Source organism: Salvelinus sp. IW2-2015, linkage group LG9, assembly GCF_002910315.2.
Source record: "Salvelinus sp. IW2-2015 linkage group LG9, ASM291031v2, whole genome shotgun sequence".
NCBI classification, from domain to species: domain Eukaryota; kingdom Metazoa; phylum Chordata; class Actinopteri; order Salmoniformes; family Salmonidae; genus Salvelinus; species Salvelinus sp. IW2-2015.
The window spans coordinates 22,735,770-22,750,537 of record NC_036849.1 but is presented as its reverse complement, the minus strand read 5'-3'; the positions used below and the strand labels follow the sequence as shown (position 1 = coordinate 22,750,537).

The window sequence follows — 14,768 nt, the reverse complement described above, 5'->3', positions numbered from 1 at the left end:
TTTTTCTCTCATTTTGTCTGTCATAGTTGAAGTGTACCTATGATGAAAATTACAGGCCTCTCTCATCTTTTTAAGTGGGAGAACTTGCACAATTGGTGGCTGACTAAATACTTTTTTGCCCCACTGTAAGACACATGAATGTCTGAGGAACTTTAATTATGAGATTTCTGTTTTTTGAATTTGGCGCCCTGCACTTTTTTTTGTTTTTGTCATATCGATCCCGTTACCGGGATTGCAGCCATAAGAAGTTAAAATATAGATTTGAGAGTCACACGAAGTAGAAGATCGTTACCAACATCACACACAAATGTGCATTAACAATAAAAAGAAATTGCCCTTAATATCACTGGGACTTACTTCCACTCCATTTCTGTGTCTGTGGCCTTGATTCCTCACCTTGTTGAAGGAGGAGACCCTCTGGTCCAGGGGGTTGAGCTGCATGGGGTTGGCTGAGGCTGCAGCAGTGAGCTGGGCTGTCAGGGCCTGCAGCTGGACCACCAGGCCTGCATCCAGCGCCTGCAGCAGAGAAGGCTGGGGCTTCTCCTGCTGCATCTGCAGACTCTGCACCAGCTGCTGGAGCTGTCACACAGATAAAGACAGACACAGAGAATGATGCACAAAAAGTCTACAGCTGGTCATTTGGAAAGGAAAGTTTTGCAAACAAAGGAGCATCAGAAAGGTCAGAACACAGACTCAACAAGTGTACAAGTCAAAACAAAACTAAATAGGCAAAGAGACATTCAGTGTCATTCTCTGAGCTTCAAATTTGATGTTGAGTTAAATTGACTGTTTGAAGACCAGGGATCTTCTATATACTGACCTGTTGTCCCTGTGGACTCTGCAGGATCTGGGCCACAGCAGCTACAGTGTCTGTGTTGGAAAACTGAGACGCCCAGTCAGGCAGACTGGACACGATGTTGGCTGGAGTGGCCGGGGTCGCTGGGGTACCTGGACACAAACACAGAGAAAATCCATCATGAGAAATCAATATGAATAATACAACAAACATCTACAATTGAAGTTGATTAGAGCCTGGTCACAAAAAAGGCCTCAGAACATTGTGTCAGTTCAGGAGAAGGGCTATTTCGCCACCAGGTGTCAGTATAGAGCTGTATGTKTATGCATGTTATATGTTGGGTGACTGACCAGGCGTAGCGTTGTTGACCGGAGCATCCCTGCTGGTCATGACAGGGGTGACACTGGGAGGGGGTAGTCCTGCAGCCATGTCCAGCAACGGCTGGATGATGTCACTCTTGAAGACGGCGTTCTTCTGCCACAGGTTGAGGACTCTGACAATCTTACTCTGGAACACAACGGAAGGAAGATCACAGACTGACACACACAACCACTCAATCAAAACAAGACCACTGCAGCGAATGAGTCACAGCCTAAAGTTGATGCCGTATACTCTACAAATGTGGAGTATTAAAATAGTATATTCGTTGATTTCATTCCCCACTGACACTGAATAACATTTTTCAAACAATGCTACAGATCAGATCTATCACTAACAACAATAGAGGTAGAAGGTGGTAAACTAGAACAGTGTATCTGAATAGAGAAATCAGAGAGCCGTCTCTGTTCCCACTGTGACCCACCTTGTCATCTGAGGGGCAGCGGTAGAAGTACTGGAAGGTTCCGATTATGTTTTTGCTGAAGCGCGGGGCGAACACATCCTTGTCCTGGCCAAACTGGTGCCGTGACTGCCGCACAATGGAGTCCATGACGTACAGGCCTGGGACCTTGTACTCTGGCTTGCACTGGATTGCACAAAACAAGGTGAGCGTTTAGCATCTCTGTGGTGATGGGCAAATGAGTGGCAAACAATTTCAAAACATGATTTGCGTAGTACAGATTTGTATTCTACTTGACTCAGTTTGACTGGTGAAACCGAAATAAACTCACTTTCTGAACGAACTTCTCCACGCTCTGGACAACATGTTTGTAGTACTGAAAGAGAAGAAACACAAAAAAAGACATTGTGATACCCCACCAAAACTACAACCACAGCATCCCTGGAGACAAAGACCTGAAACTGGTCAAAGATGGCGGTTATAGCATTATCAACAGCAGTATGTGAAACCATGAGCAATTATTTTATTTTATTTTTTTAATATATATTTTTTTCACCTTTATTTAACTAGGCAAGTCAGTTAAGAACAAATTCTTATTTTCAATGACGGCCTAGGAACAGTGGGTTAACTGCCTGTTCAGGGGCAGAACGACAGATTTGTACCTTGTCAGCTCGGGGATTTGAACTTGCAACCTTTCGGTTACTAGTCCAACGCTCTAACCACTAGGCTACCCTGCCGCCCCAATTCCATCATGTCAAGTGACATAAACAAATTCACATAACACGGAAGTATCCACATTAGAGCTGCTTTACTCCATCATTTGAGTAATCAGGCATTTTGTGAAATACTGTGAAATATTTTGAGATAAATCTAATTCCAACACAAAAACAAAACAATTGCCTTTCGGTTACTAGTCCAACGCTCTAACCACTAGGCTACCCTGCCGCCCCAATTCCATCATGTCAAGTGACATAAACAAATTCACATAACACGGAAGTATCCACATTAGAGCTGCTTTACTCCATCATTTGAGTAATCAGGCATTTTGTGAAATACTGTGAAATATTTTGAGATAAATCTAATTCCAACACAAAAACAAAACAATTGACGGGGAATTAAATTCATTTAATGTTTTTCTTTCTAACAATGATATAAATAGACTTATGTTTGGATGTCTCAGCCTAGTTATTTCTCACTCCTTGAAAGGGAAAACACTGGAGACCCCAATAACTGATTCACACTATGCAAAAATCAAGTTATCTAATGACCACAGCTCGAAAAATAGTTGTTATACATTCACTGGCATTGACTCAATGCAATATGCACTGTTACAAAATGAATTCCTTTGCATTCAAGCCATTTCTCAGCTGCCTTCCGACAGAGTAATCGATTCCTTTGATTAATTGTTGCTGTAGCGTTTAAGCTATATGCTGGTAACATGGGAAGGAGAGATGGGGACTACAAACACCTTTGGGATGACTCAAGTATGGAGAGAGCCTTAAACATAATGCAGCATGTGTAATTGAAGAMTCCACAGAACGTAGGCTATTGGGCAGAATAATTTCACAGGAATTATCACACCACAAAAAGAGAGAAGAGAATAATAATGGAGAGAATGGAAACAGATTTTGGGACATTAGCAAATAATAGAGATATTAACATCATTATTTGTTTGAACTAATTAGTATTTCTAATTCATAGTAATAGATTACTGCCAACTCATGATGCACTGCACCTGTCCCTTCACAGGAAATGGTGTGTTTACTGCAGTGCTGCTGGGATCAAAATATGTAGGAAAGCATTTACATTTTAGTCATTTAGCAGACGCCCTTATCCAGAGCAACTTACAGTAGTGAGTGCATACATTTTCATAAGTTTTACCCCCATACTGGTCTGCCGTGGGAATCAAACCTACAACCCTGGCGTTGCAAGCACCATGCTCTACCAACTGAGCTACATGGGACACCAGTGCTCAACTACTGTGCTTCTGGCCAATAGGAATCAATAATACAGTGTGCATCAGTGAACGCCCCMTGTGTAAATACATTGTGATGTCTGTCTTACACACAATGTCTTTACACACACAGTAGCATTTTTACCCATCGTATTACAGAATAAAAAAGTATATAGTGCAACATCAGTGAACTGTGTGGTGAAGCAAAAGGCATATTCTCATATTGGTGTGTAAATAAATAAAAATAGGCTAGACCTATGATCTAATCACGCCTCCCATCTACCATCTTTACACACACAGCACCATTTTTACCCATCTTATTACAAACTAAAAAAGTATATAGTGCAACATTTATTTCATAAGTGAAAGCTCCCAATAGCTTGTATGAGGGTAAAAACAAGTGATTCAAACATACAAGCGCATCAAGTCAAAGTGGACCACAGGGCTATATGGGATAACTGGGGCCATGAGACCAGCACTAGAACTGTCAGCAGGTGGCGCTAAAGTTGCCTTATTTCTCCAGAYCACAGTAAGGAGTACAGACTACTCTATGGTACTATACTGTACAAGAATATAAACACCACATGTAAAGTTTTGGTCCCATGTCTCATGAGCAGAAATAAAATGTTCCACACGCACAAAAAGCTTATTTCTCTCAATTTTTTGGCACAAATGTATTTACATCCCTGCAGTGGTGTAAAGTACTTAAGTAAAAAACACTTTAAAAGTACTACTTAAGTAGCTTTTTGGGGTATCTGTACTCTACTTGACTATTTAATATTTTTTGCCAACTTTTACTTGACTACATTCCTAAAGAAAATAATGTATTTTTTACACCATACATTTTCCCTGACACCCAAAAGTACTCATTACATTTTGACAGGAAAATGGTCCAATTCACACAATTATCAAGAGAACATCCCTTGTGATCCCTACTGTCTTTAATCTGGAGGACTCGCTAAACATAAATGCTTAGTTTGTAAATGATGTCTGAGTGYTGGAGTGTGCCCCTGGCTATCCATTAAAAAAATTAAAAATTAAATATATTGTGCCATCTGGTTTGCTTAATATAAGGAATCTTAAATGGTTTATACTTTTACTTTTGATACTTAAGTACATTTTAGCAATTCCGTTTACTTTTGATACTTAAGTATATTTAAAACCAAATACTTTTAGACTTTTTCCAAAACTGCATCCCTGTTAATGAGCATGTCTCCTTTGCCAAGATAATCCATCCACCTGACAGGTGTGGCATATCAAGAAGCTGATTAATTACATGATCATTACACAGGTGCAACTTGTGCTGGGGACAATAAAAGGCCACTTAAAAAAGGTGCAGCTTTGTTTGTTATATTCTTTTCAGTATAATTCACAGACTACAGTTTATCACCGTAAGACAAAATGACCTCAACAGCTTGCCTATACTTTGAGAAACATGTATAACAGTGTGGGCACTTTGGATGCCCAAAGGAGCTATAACAAAGTGCCAAGTAATTATTACTTGGATACCTTGTCCTGCATGTTGTTCTTAGTTAGAGCTAGTAGGTTTATACCACACTGTGAGATCATCTCCAAGACTGTGACAGCAAATATAYATCTCAGTAACCTGCACACATTCCACAACCAAGTTCACATCCATTCCCAGAGCTGCTAGACATCATATTACAATAGTTTGGCATAATATTTGGTTGGTTGGTTTCACTTGCAAACAGACATGGAGGCACACATATTTTAAAAAGACTTGGAACATCACAGAATAAAAATAGAAAACATTAAATGCWTAAGAACAGAGAGTGGAATTCCCAACAGGGTAGCCATGTAGAATAGCTAGGCTACATTGAGGGAGGGTTTTGAATGGGACAGAATGCAAGTATTGCAAAATTGAGACAGASACTGCTCACAGCTGCTAAATAACAATTCAGCTATATGATTGAGGAATGTTGTTAAACTACAATCTCCATAGGCCATTAAAACTTTGAAATAACTGGAAACCAATGAAGCAGATAAGATGTAGGCTGGATGAGCTCATAGCTCCGTCTGAAACTGGTTCAGTGTCAGTGAGCCTGAGGGGCAGATGGCTACAATCAGCCCACCAACGCAACATACAGTGAGAAAGTTATGAAAAGGAGTTTATACATAAACACATTCTGGGCGAATTTGGGATGTCTAGTTTAAGCTGTAATGATTGTATGGAATGTAAAAATCACATTTGTTTTGGTCAATCCTGACAATGTTTCTTGTACTTAGGTTTCTAAACTTGTACTTGGGTTTTCAAAACTTTGACACATGTAATACAATGCAAACACAGTATGGGTGGGATTTGCCAGGGACCTCACGATACAATATTATCACGATAATTAGGTGCCGATACCATATGAATTGCGATTGTCACAATTGTATATGTATTGCGATTTGATACTGTGATTTTATTGCGATTTGCTGTTCCAAAAATATTGCTCACCGTGTCTGCTGTAGAGGGACAAGCGAAAGCCATGAGAAAACACATTTTGATCCCTATTTAAAAAGATGGAGAACAAGCTATGCAAAGTTTTGGCGCAGGTACAGCCAACTAGAGCAACAGTAATATTGCGATAATGTCAAAATGAATTATCTTGTAAAAAATAATGTAACCCGATATGTAACCGTTTCRATGTATTCCCCCATCACTACACCACAGTAAGGCTGTGTTTATATGGGCAGACCAATTGTGATCTTTTGAGCAATCGGATCAGCTCTGAAAAAGATCTKACGTGATTGKTCAAAAAAACTATTAGTGAGGGGACTCCCGAGTGGTGCAGCGGTCTAAGGCACTGCAGTGCTTGAGGCATCACTTGAGGCATCAGATCCGGGTTCAATCCCAGGATGTGTCACAGCCGGCCGTGACCGGGAGACCCATGAGGTGGCGCACAATTGGCACAGAGACCCATGAGGCGGCGCACAATTGGCTTGGCGTCGTCCAGGTTAGGCCAGCTGGGATGTCCTTGTCCCATCCCGCTCTAACGACTCCTGTGGCGGGCCGGGTGCACGCACGTTGACACGGTCGCCAGTTGTACGGTGTTTCCTCCGACACATTGGTAAGCTTGGTTAAGCGACCAGTGTGTCAAGGAGCAGTGTGGCTTGGCAGAGTTGTGTTTCGGAGACGCATGGCTCTCGACCTTTGCMTCTCCCGAGTCCATACGGGAGTTGCAGCAATGGGACAAGACTGTCACTACCAATTGGATATCACGAAATTGTGGAGGAAAAAAGGGTATTCTTTTTTCAATTTTATTTTTACATAAATAAATATGACCAATTAATGGAAAAAAYATCAAAATTGGGCTGCCTATGTAAATGCAGCCTAAGAGTTGTTTTTCACTCCCTAAGTTGCTTTCAGTCAAGTATTGTAGCACAAGCAGGACACAATGTAGACTAGTGTGGAGCAACAAACTCCCATATATTTAGCATAGGCTATCATTATCATGTTCTAGGAATAAATCACATTCTCAAAATGGCTGAACGCCAACTTCCAATTCACACAATTCAAATGTTTGCAAAACATCTTCCACTAAAATCAGTGCATGGTTTATGCAAAGGTTCAACTTCTGTGTGCATTAAGTTTGGAAAAGCAAGGCCTTATCTTTCGTTGGAAATCTGGACAAACTGGGTTACATTTAGTAATTGTAACCCCTTGAGAATAGCCCTACAGTAAGGTCAAAATATTGATATAAATGTTATGGTCATGGAATCTGATGCAACATGAGACTCTTTTTCACTCTCTGTAGGCCTGTGTATGATTCTGGCAGGAGTGACACCCCCAAGTTAAGACCCAGGCTAGGGGGAGAGAACTTGTGTCAAATGTCATGATGACATTTATTCAAGTTCATCAGACTTCAATCTTGGTACACATTCATTTTTGAAGACATGAGCAAGACTGGGTTGACTGATAAACATAAATGTCATTAACCAAATTAAACCCACTAATGGAGAGTATTACTGTGTTATTCACAACTGACCTATTATGCAGAGCAGAAATATAATACAATTATATCTGAACACGAAGTAACGTTTTTCAAAGAAAACAAAATAGAGCCTATGCTATATGTCAACATTCAGACAATGCAGCTGGTCAAGCCAAAGGGACAAGGACACACAGGATGAGGTTTCGCGGAGGTCACATGGGGTCAACTGGGGTACGGACGTAACAACCAAAGTACCTTTGGCACCGATTACAGCTGTGAGTCTTTCTGGGTAAGTCTCTAAGAGCTTTCCACACCTGGATTGTGCAACATTTGCCCATTATTATTTTTKAAATTCTTCAAGCTTTGTCAAATTGGTTGTTGATCATTGCTTGACAACCATTTTCAGGTCTTGCCATAGATTTTCAAGCAGATTTAAGTCAAAACTGTAACTCGGGCCACTCAGGAACATTCACTGTCTTCTTGGTAAGCAGCTCCAGTGTAGATTTGGCCTTGTGTTTTAAGTTATTGTCTTGGTGAAAGGTGAATCCATCTCCCAGTGTTTGGTGGAAAGCAGACTAAACCAGGTTTTCGTCTAGGATTTTGCCTGTGTGCTAAGCTCCATTACGTTTATTTTTTTGTAATCCTCAAAAACTTCCTAGTCCTTAACAATTACAAGCGTACCCATAAAATGGAGCCCCCACTATGCTTGAAAATATGGAGATTGGTACTCAGTAATTTGTTGTATTGGATTTGCCCTAAACATAACACTTTGTATTCAGGAGAAAAAGTGAATTGCTTTGCCAATTTTTTTGCAGTTTTACTTTCGTGCCTTGTCGCGAACAGGACACATGTTTTTGAATATTTTCATTCTGTTCAGGCTTCCTTCTTTTCACTTGTCAATTAAGTTAGTATGGTGGAGCAACTACAATGTTGTTGATCCATCCTCGGTTGTCTCCTATCACAACCATTAAACTCTGTTTTAAAGTCACCATTTCACCATAGTGACATCCCTGAGGGGTTTCCTTCCTCTCCAGCAACTGAGTTAGGAAGGACACCTGTATCTTTGTAGTGACTGGGTGTATTGATACACCAAAGTGTAATTAATACCATGCTCAAAAGGGAGAATCAATGTCTGTTTTATTTTTTACCCATCTACCAATAGGTGCCCTTTCTTTGTGATGCATTGGAAAACCTCCCTGGTCTTTTTGGTTGAATCTGTGTTTGAAATTCACTGCTCCACTGAGGGACCTTACAGATAATTGAATGTGTGGGGTACAGTGTTAAACACTATTATTGCAAACAGAGTGAGTCCATGCAACTTATTATGTGACTTGTGAAGTAAAGTTTTACTCCTGAACTTGTTTAGGCTTGCCATAACAAAGGGGATGAATTCTTATGACTCAAGCCATTTTTGTATTAACTTGTAAAAACATAATTCCACTTTGACATTATTTGATATTGTGTGTAGGCCAGTGACAACAAATCTCAATTGAACCATTTGAAATTCAGGCTGTAACAACAAAATGCGGAAAAGTCGGGGTGTGAATACTTTCTGAAGGCACTGTAGCTAGCCATCACTAGTACTCACTGGTTGAAGTAACTTTTGAGTGTAATGGTGTTGACTATGACATGAATTTTATATTCATCACAATATCTGGACGGGAACCATATAATTCAACAACAAGAAGTTCAACTATGTGTGTCGTTATTGCTTGAATTCTGGCCAAGTTGAACTGGTTCCAATGGAGATTGGCTAGACCCCAATACCGGGATCATCCCCTATAGGTGACTAACTGATTGAATATATAGTCCTTGGCATTTTACTGTACAACATACAAATAGCATAGAGAGAGTGCAGAACTCTCATCTCCAGTGGGTATGCCGGATAGGGGTGCTCAGAAGGATTCGGGTGGGTAGTATGAAGAGACACGTTGGAGTATATTAGAGGTATGGGGAGTAGGGTCGAAGAAGTCAGGGAGTATATTAGAGGATGGGGAAGGGTCATGTGGTAGGGCTGAAGAGCAATCAGGAGAGAATATTAGAGGTATGGGGAGTAGGGTATGGGTAGGCGTGAAGAGCAGTCAGGGAGTATATTAGAGGTATGGGGAGAGTAGGGTCATGGGGTAGGGCTGAAGAGCAGTCAGGGAGTATATTAGAGGTATGGGGAGTAGGGTCATGTGGTAGGGCTGAAGAGCAGTCAGGGAGTATATTAGAGGTATGGGGAGTAGGGTCATGGGGTAGGGCTGAAAGAGCACAGTCAGGGAGTATATTAGAGGTATGGGGAGAGTAGGGTCATGGGGTAGGGCTAAAGAGCACAGTCAGGGAGTATATTAGAGGTATGGGGAGAGTAGGGTCATGGGGTAGTGTCTAAAGAGCACAGTCAGGGGAGTATATTAGAGGTATGGGGTGAGTAGGGTCATGGGGTAGGGCTGAAGAGACAGTCAGGGAGTATATTAGAGGTATGGGGAGAGTAGGGTCATGGGGTAGGGTCTAAAGAGCAGTCAGGGAGTATATTAGAGGTATGGGAGAGTAGGGTCATGGGGTAGGTCTAAAGAGCACAGTCAGGAATATAGAGTATGGGGAGAGTAGGGTCATGGGGTAGGGTCTAAAGAGCACAGTCAGGGAGTATATTAGAGGTATGGGGAGAGTAGGATCATGGGGTAGGGTGAAGAGCACAGTCAGGGGAGTATATTAGAGGTATGGGAGAGTAGGTCATGGGGTAGGGTCTAAAGAGCACAGTCAGGGAGTATATTAGAGGTATGGGGAGAGTAGGGTCATGGGGTAGGGTCTAAAGAGCACAGTCAGGGAGTATATAGCTCTTCCGGCGCCGAGACCAGAGATGGCCGCTTGCTTCGCGCTCGTTCTAGGAAAATATGCAGTATCTTGTTTTTTTACGTGTTATTTCTTACATTGGTACCCCAGGTAATCTTAGGTTTTATTACATACAGTCGGGAGGAACTACTGAACATACAGTGGGGAGAACAAGTATTTGATACACTGCCGATTTTGCAGGTTTTCCTACTTACAAAGCATGTAGAGGTCTGTAATATTTATCATAGGTACACTTCAACTGTGAGAGACGGAACTCTAAACAAAAATCCAGAAAATCACATTGTATGATTTTTAAGTAATTAATTTGCATTTTATTGCATGACATAAGTATTTGAACACCTACCAACCAGTAAGAATTCCGGCTCTCACAGATCTGTAGTTTTTCTTTAAGAAGCCCTCCTGTTCTCATCATAGTACCTGTATTAACTGCCATTGTTTATGAACTCGTTACCTGTAGAAAATACACCTGTCAACACATACTCAATCAAACAGACTCCAACCTCTCCACAATGGCAAGACCAGAGAGCTGTGTAAGGAATCAGGGATAAAATTGTAGACCTGCACAAGGCTGGGATGGGCTACAGGACAATAGGCAAGCAGCTTGGTGAGAAGGCAACAACTGTTGCGCATTATTAGAAAATGGAAGAAGTTCAAGATGACGGTCATCACCCTCGGTCTGGGGCTCCATGCAAGATCTACTTTGTGGGCATCAATGATCATGAGGAAGGTGAGGGATCAGCCCAGCAACTACACGGCAGGACCTGGTCAATGACTGAAAAGAGCTGGGACCACAGGTCTCAAAAGAAAACCTTAGTAACTACACTGCGCGTCATGGGATTAAAATCCTGCAGCGCACGCAAGGGTCCGCCTGCTCAGGCCAGACGATGTAGCAGGGCGCCATCTGAAGTTTGCCAATGAACCATACTGGAGATCAAGGAGGAATGGGGAGAAGGTCATGTGGTCTTGATGAGAACAGAGAGAGCTTTTTGGATCAAACTCACTACGGCGTGTTGGAGGAGAACGAAGAGATGAGTACAACCCTACATCAAGAACCATCCCCAACCGTGAAGCAATGGAGGTGGAACATCATTATTTGGAGGAACACCTTATTCTGCACGAAAGGGATCAGGAAGACTCTGCCACCGTCATTGAGGGGGAAGGATGGGATGGTGTCCATGTATCGCAGACGAGAGTATTTGAGCAACAACTCTCCTATACACCCTCAGTAAAGGCTAGCATTGAGATATGGAGTTCGTGTGCACAGAGGTCTTTCAGCAAATGACATGAACGACCCGTGATAAATTCATGACACAGCCAGGCGGGCATTACATAATAAGAGATGATGTGGCGTACCGATTGAGGGAAAGCATTCGAGTCCTGGGAGTGGCCGTATAGCCTCGTATCTCCTCAGACTTAACCGCAGATAGAAATAGTGCTTTGGTGGGACGGGAGGCTGAAAGTCCGTATTGACCCAGCGCCAGCTTTAACCACGGAAAAGCCTGAGGATCTGGAGGAAGAGGAGTCTGTAGGATGAGGAGTGAGGGGAGCGGTCTCAAAAATCACCTGCTAGAGCCATGTGTTGTGAACCATACACCTGAGGTCAGAATACAGGCAACGAGTAGTGACTCTCTGTAATGTGCAAACAAGGTTTCTGTACCAATATTAAGTTTCTGCTTTTCGTGACGTACTCAAAGATAGCTTATGTACATGCCCATAAAATGCAATTCTAATAACTTAAAAACACCATTAAATGTGAGTCAGTTGCCAGGTAAGTTATTGGTTATAGTTGATCATATCCGTCCTCAATCAAGTTGTACAGGTACCTTATCGATAAAAATTCAAGCCTCAGCATACATGTCTTTGTATGTAGTGTATCTGCTTGAAATGCAATGAAAAATCGGCAAGTGTATCAAATACTTTTGTTCTTCCCCACTGTAAGTGCCAAAGTCATCTCACTATCATTACGACAGGAATATGACTCTCCCGAAGCGGATCCTGTGTTCTTGACCTTCCAACCCAGTAACAATGAGGATTCTAGAATCCCCAGCCGGCGACCCTAACTACAACGACGCCGTAGATGAGTGGGGCAAAGCACTCGAAAGCGGTCTTCTCTGGTGTTCAGTTGACCCAGGCTTTGGGACGGACAGGCATCCGCGCTCCACTCTACATACTAACTCGCAATGTCCAGTCATTGACAACAAGGTTGATGAAATGGCGCCGAGCAAGGCGGTAGCATTCCAGAGAGAACAAATTCATGTACGAACTGTAACGCTTACTTTGCTTCACGGAAACATGGTCACCCACGAAGAAGTCGTGACGGATGGAAAGGTATCCGGTGCAGCCAGCTGGTTTCGTCGCTACCGATTTGCTCACGACCCGACAGAAACAAACATCTTTCTGTAAGAAGAGGGGCGCTGGGAGGTGTATGCCATATTGATTAGGGATTGAGCATGAAGACTGTGAGTGTGATCATATAATACAACAGTACGAGGCAGGACTCAAGTCATTCTGTGGGTCTACTCCTGACTTAGAAATTCTCACAAATCAAACAGTGTCGGACCGCATTATCTATCCAAGGGAATTCTCTTCGATTATAATCACTAACGCCGCTGTGTCACGTTCCTGTACAGTTCTGCGCTTTTTCTGTCTAATTTTTGAGATATGTGGGTTAGTTGGTCCAGGACGCGCAGATATTATTGGGTGTGGCATGATCTAAACTGTTTTTCTGTTTCTATGTTGGTGAATGGGTACCTAATATGGTTCTCAATTAGAGGCAGGTGGTTTTCATCTCCTCTGATTGAGAATCATATTAAGGTAGGTGTTTTCACACTGTTTGTTGGTGGGTGATTGTCTCCTGTGTCTGTGTCTAGGTTTGCACCATACGGGACTGTTTCGTGCGTTCGTCGTTTTGTTTGTAGTAAGTACTTGTTCGTTCGTTCTTCGTGTTTCATGTAAGTTCGTGGTCCAAGTCTGTCTACATTCGGTTTGTTATTTTGTTTAGTTGTCAAGTATAGTTCGTCTTGTCTTGTTCAATAAATTSATTATGTCTTATTCCAACGCTGCATTTTGGTTCAATCCATGCTCCTCCTCTTCGGATGAAGAGGAGGAGGAACATCGTTACAGCCRTATATATTCCCCCCGAAGCAGACACATCGATGGCCCTRAACRAACTTTATCTGACTCTATGTAAACTGGAAACCACACACCCTGAGGCTGCATTCATCGTAGCTGAGGATTTTAACAAGGCTAATCTGAAAACAAAACTCCCTAAATTCTATCAGCATATCGATTGTGCTACCAGGGCTGGTAAAACCCTGGATCATTGTTATTCTAACTTCCGCGACGCATATAAGGCCCTCCCCCGCCCTCCTTTCGGAAAAGCTGACCATGACTCCATTTTGTTGCTTCCAGCCTACAAACAGAAACTAAAACAAGAAGCTCCAGCGCTCAGGTCTGTTCAACGCTGGTCCGACCAATCTGATTCTACACTTCAAGACTGCTTCGATCACGTGGATTGGGATATGTTCCGCACTGCGTGAAACAACAACATTGACGAATACGCTGATTCGGTGAGCGAGTTCATTAGAAAGTGCATCGGCGACATACTACCCACAGCAACGATTAAAACATTCCCAAACCAGAAACCGTGGATTGATGGCAGCATTCGCGCGAAACTGAAAGCGCGAACCACTGCTTTTAACCAGGGCAAGGTGACCGGAAACATGACCGAATACAAACAGTGTAGCTATTCTCTCCGCAAGGCAATCAAACAAGCTACGTCCCAGTATAGAGACAAAGTAGAGTCGCAATTCAACAGCTCAGACACAAGAGGTATGTGGCAGGGTCTACAGCCAATCACGGCTTACAAAAGGAAAACCAGCCCCGTCGCGGACCAGGATGTCTTGCTCCCAGACAGACTAAATAACTTTTTTGCTCGCTTTGAGGACAATACAGTGCCACTGACACGGCCCGCTACCAAAACCTGCGGGCTCTCCTTCACTGCAGCCGAGGTGAGTAAAACATGTAAACGTGTTAACCCTCGCAAGGCTGCAGGCCCAGACAACATTCCCAGCCGCGTCCTCAGAGCATGCGCAGACCAGCTGACTGGTGTGTTTACGGACATATTCAATCRATCCTTATCCCAGTCTRCTGTTCCCACATGCTTCAAGAAGGCCACCACTGTTCCTGTTCCTAGGAAAGCTAAGGTAACTGAGCTAAACGACTACCGCCCCGTAGCACTCACTTCCGCCACCATGAAGTGCTTTGAGAGACTAGTCAAGGACCATATCACCTCCACCCTACCTGACACCCTAGACCCACTCCAATTTGCTTACCGACCCAATAGGTCCACAGACGACGCAATCGCAACCACACTGCCCTAACCCATCTGGACAAGAGGAATACCTATGTGAGAATGCTGTTCATCGACTACAGCTCAGCATTTAACACCATAGTACCATCCAAACTCGT

General features: G+C 42.7%; 1 protein-coding gene and 1 long non-coding RNA gene across 3 annotated transcripts in view; one reads left to right on the top strand and one right to left on the bottom strand.

Annotated features, from left to right (window-relative positions):
• LOC111968838 (SR-related and CTD-associated factor 8) overlaps nt 1–14,768 on the bottom strand; it is a 48,463-nt gene that overhangs the window by 19,416 nt on the left and 14,279 nt on the right. The window contains exons 3-7 of the mRNA XM_023994738.2: nt 1,906–1,950; nt 1,599–1,760; nt 1,147–1,303; nt 821–948; nt 397–579 (exon numbers count right to left, since the gene is read on the bottom strand). Of these exons, the coding sequence (XP_023850506.1) occupies nt 397–579; nt 821–948; nt 1,147–1,303; nt 1,599–1,760; nt 1,906–1,950 (675 nt within the window). The remainder of the gene's footprint in view (nt 1–396; nt 580–820; nt 949–1,146; nt 1,304–1,598; nt 1,761–1,905; nt 1,951–14,768) is intronic.
• The window catches only part of LOC139028241 (uncharacterized), a 5,816-nt gene continuing 412 nt past the window's right edge, over nt 9,365–14,768 (top strand). The window contains exons 1-2 of one of the 2 annotated variants that reach the window (XR_011480430.1): nt 9,365–9,436; nt 9,545–9,722. This is a non-coding gene — a long non-coding RNA (uncharacterized lncRNA). The other variant, XR_011480429.1, reaches the window with a different exon arrangement.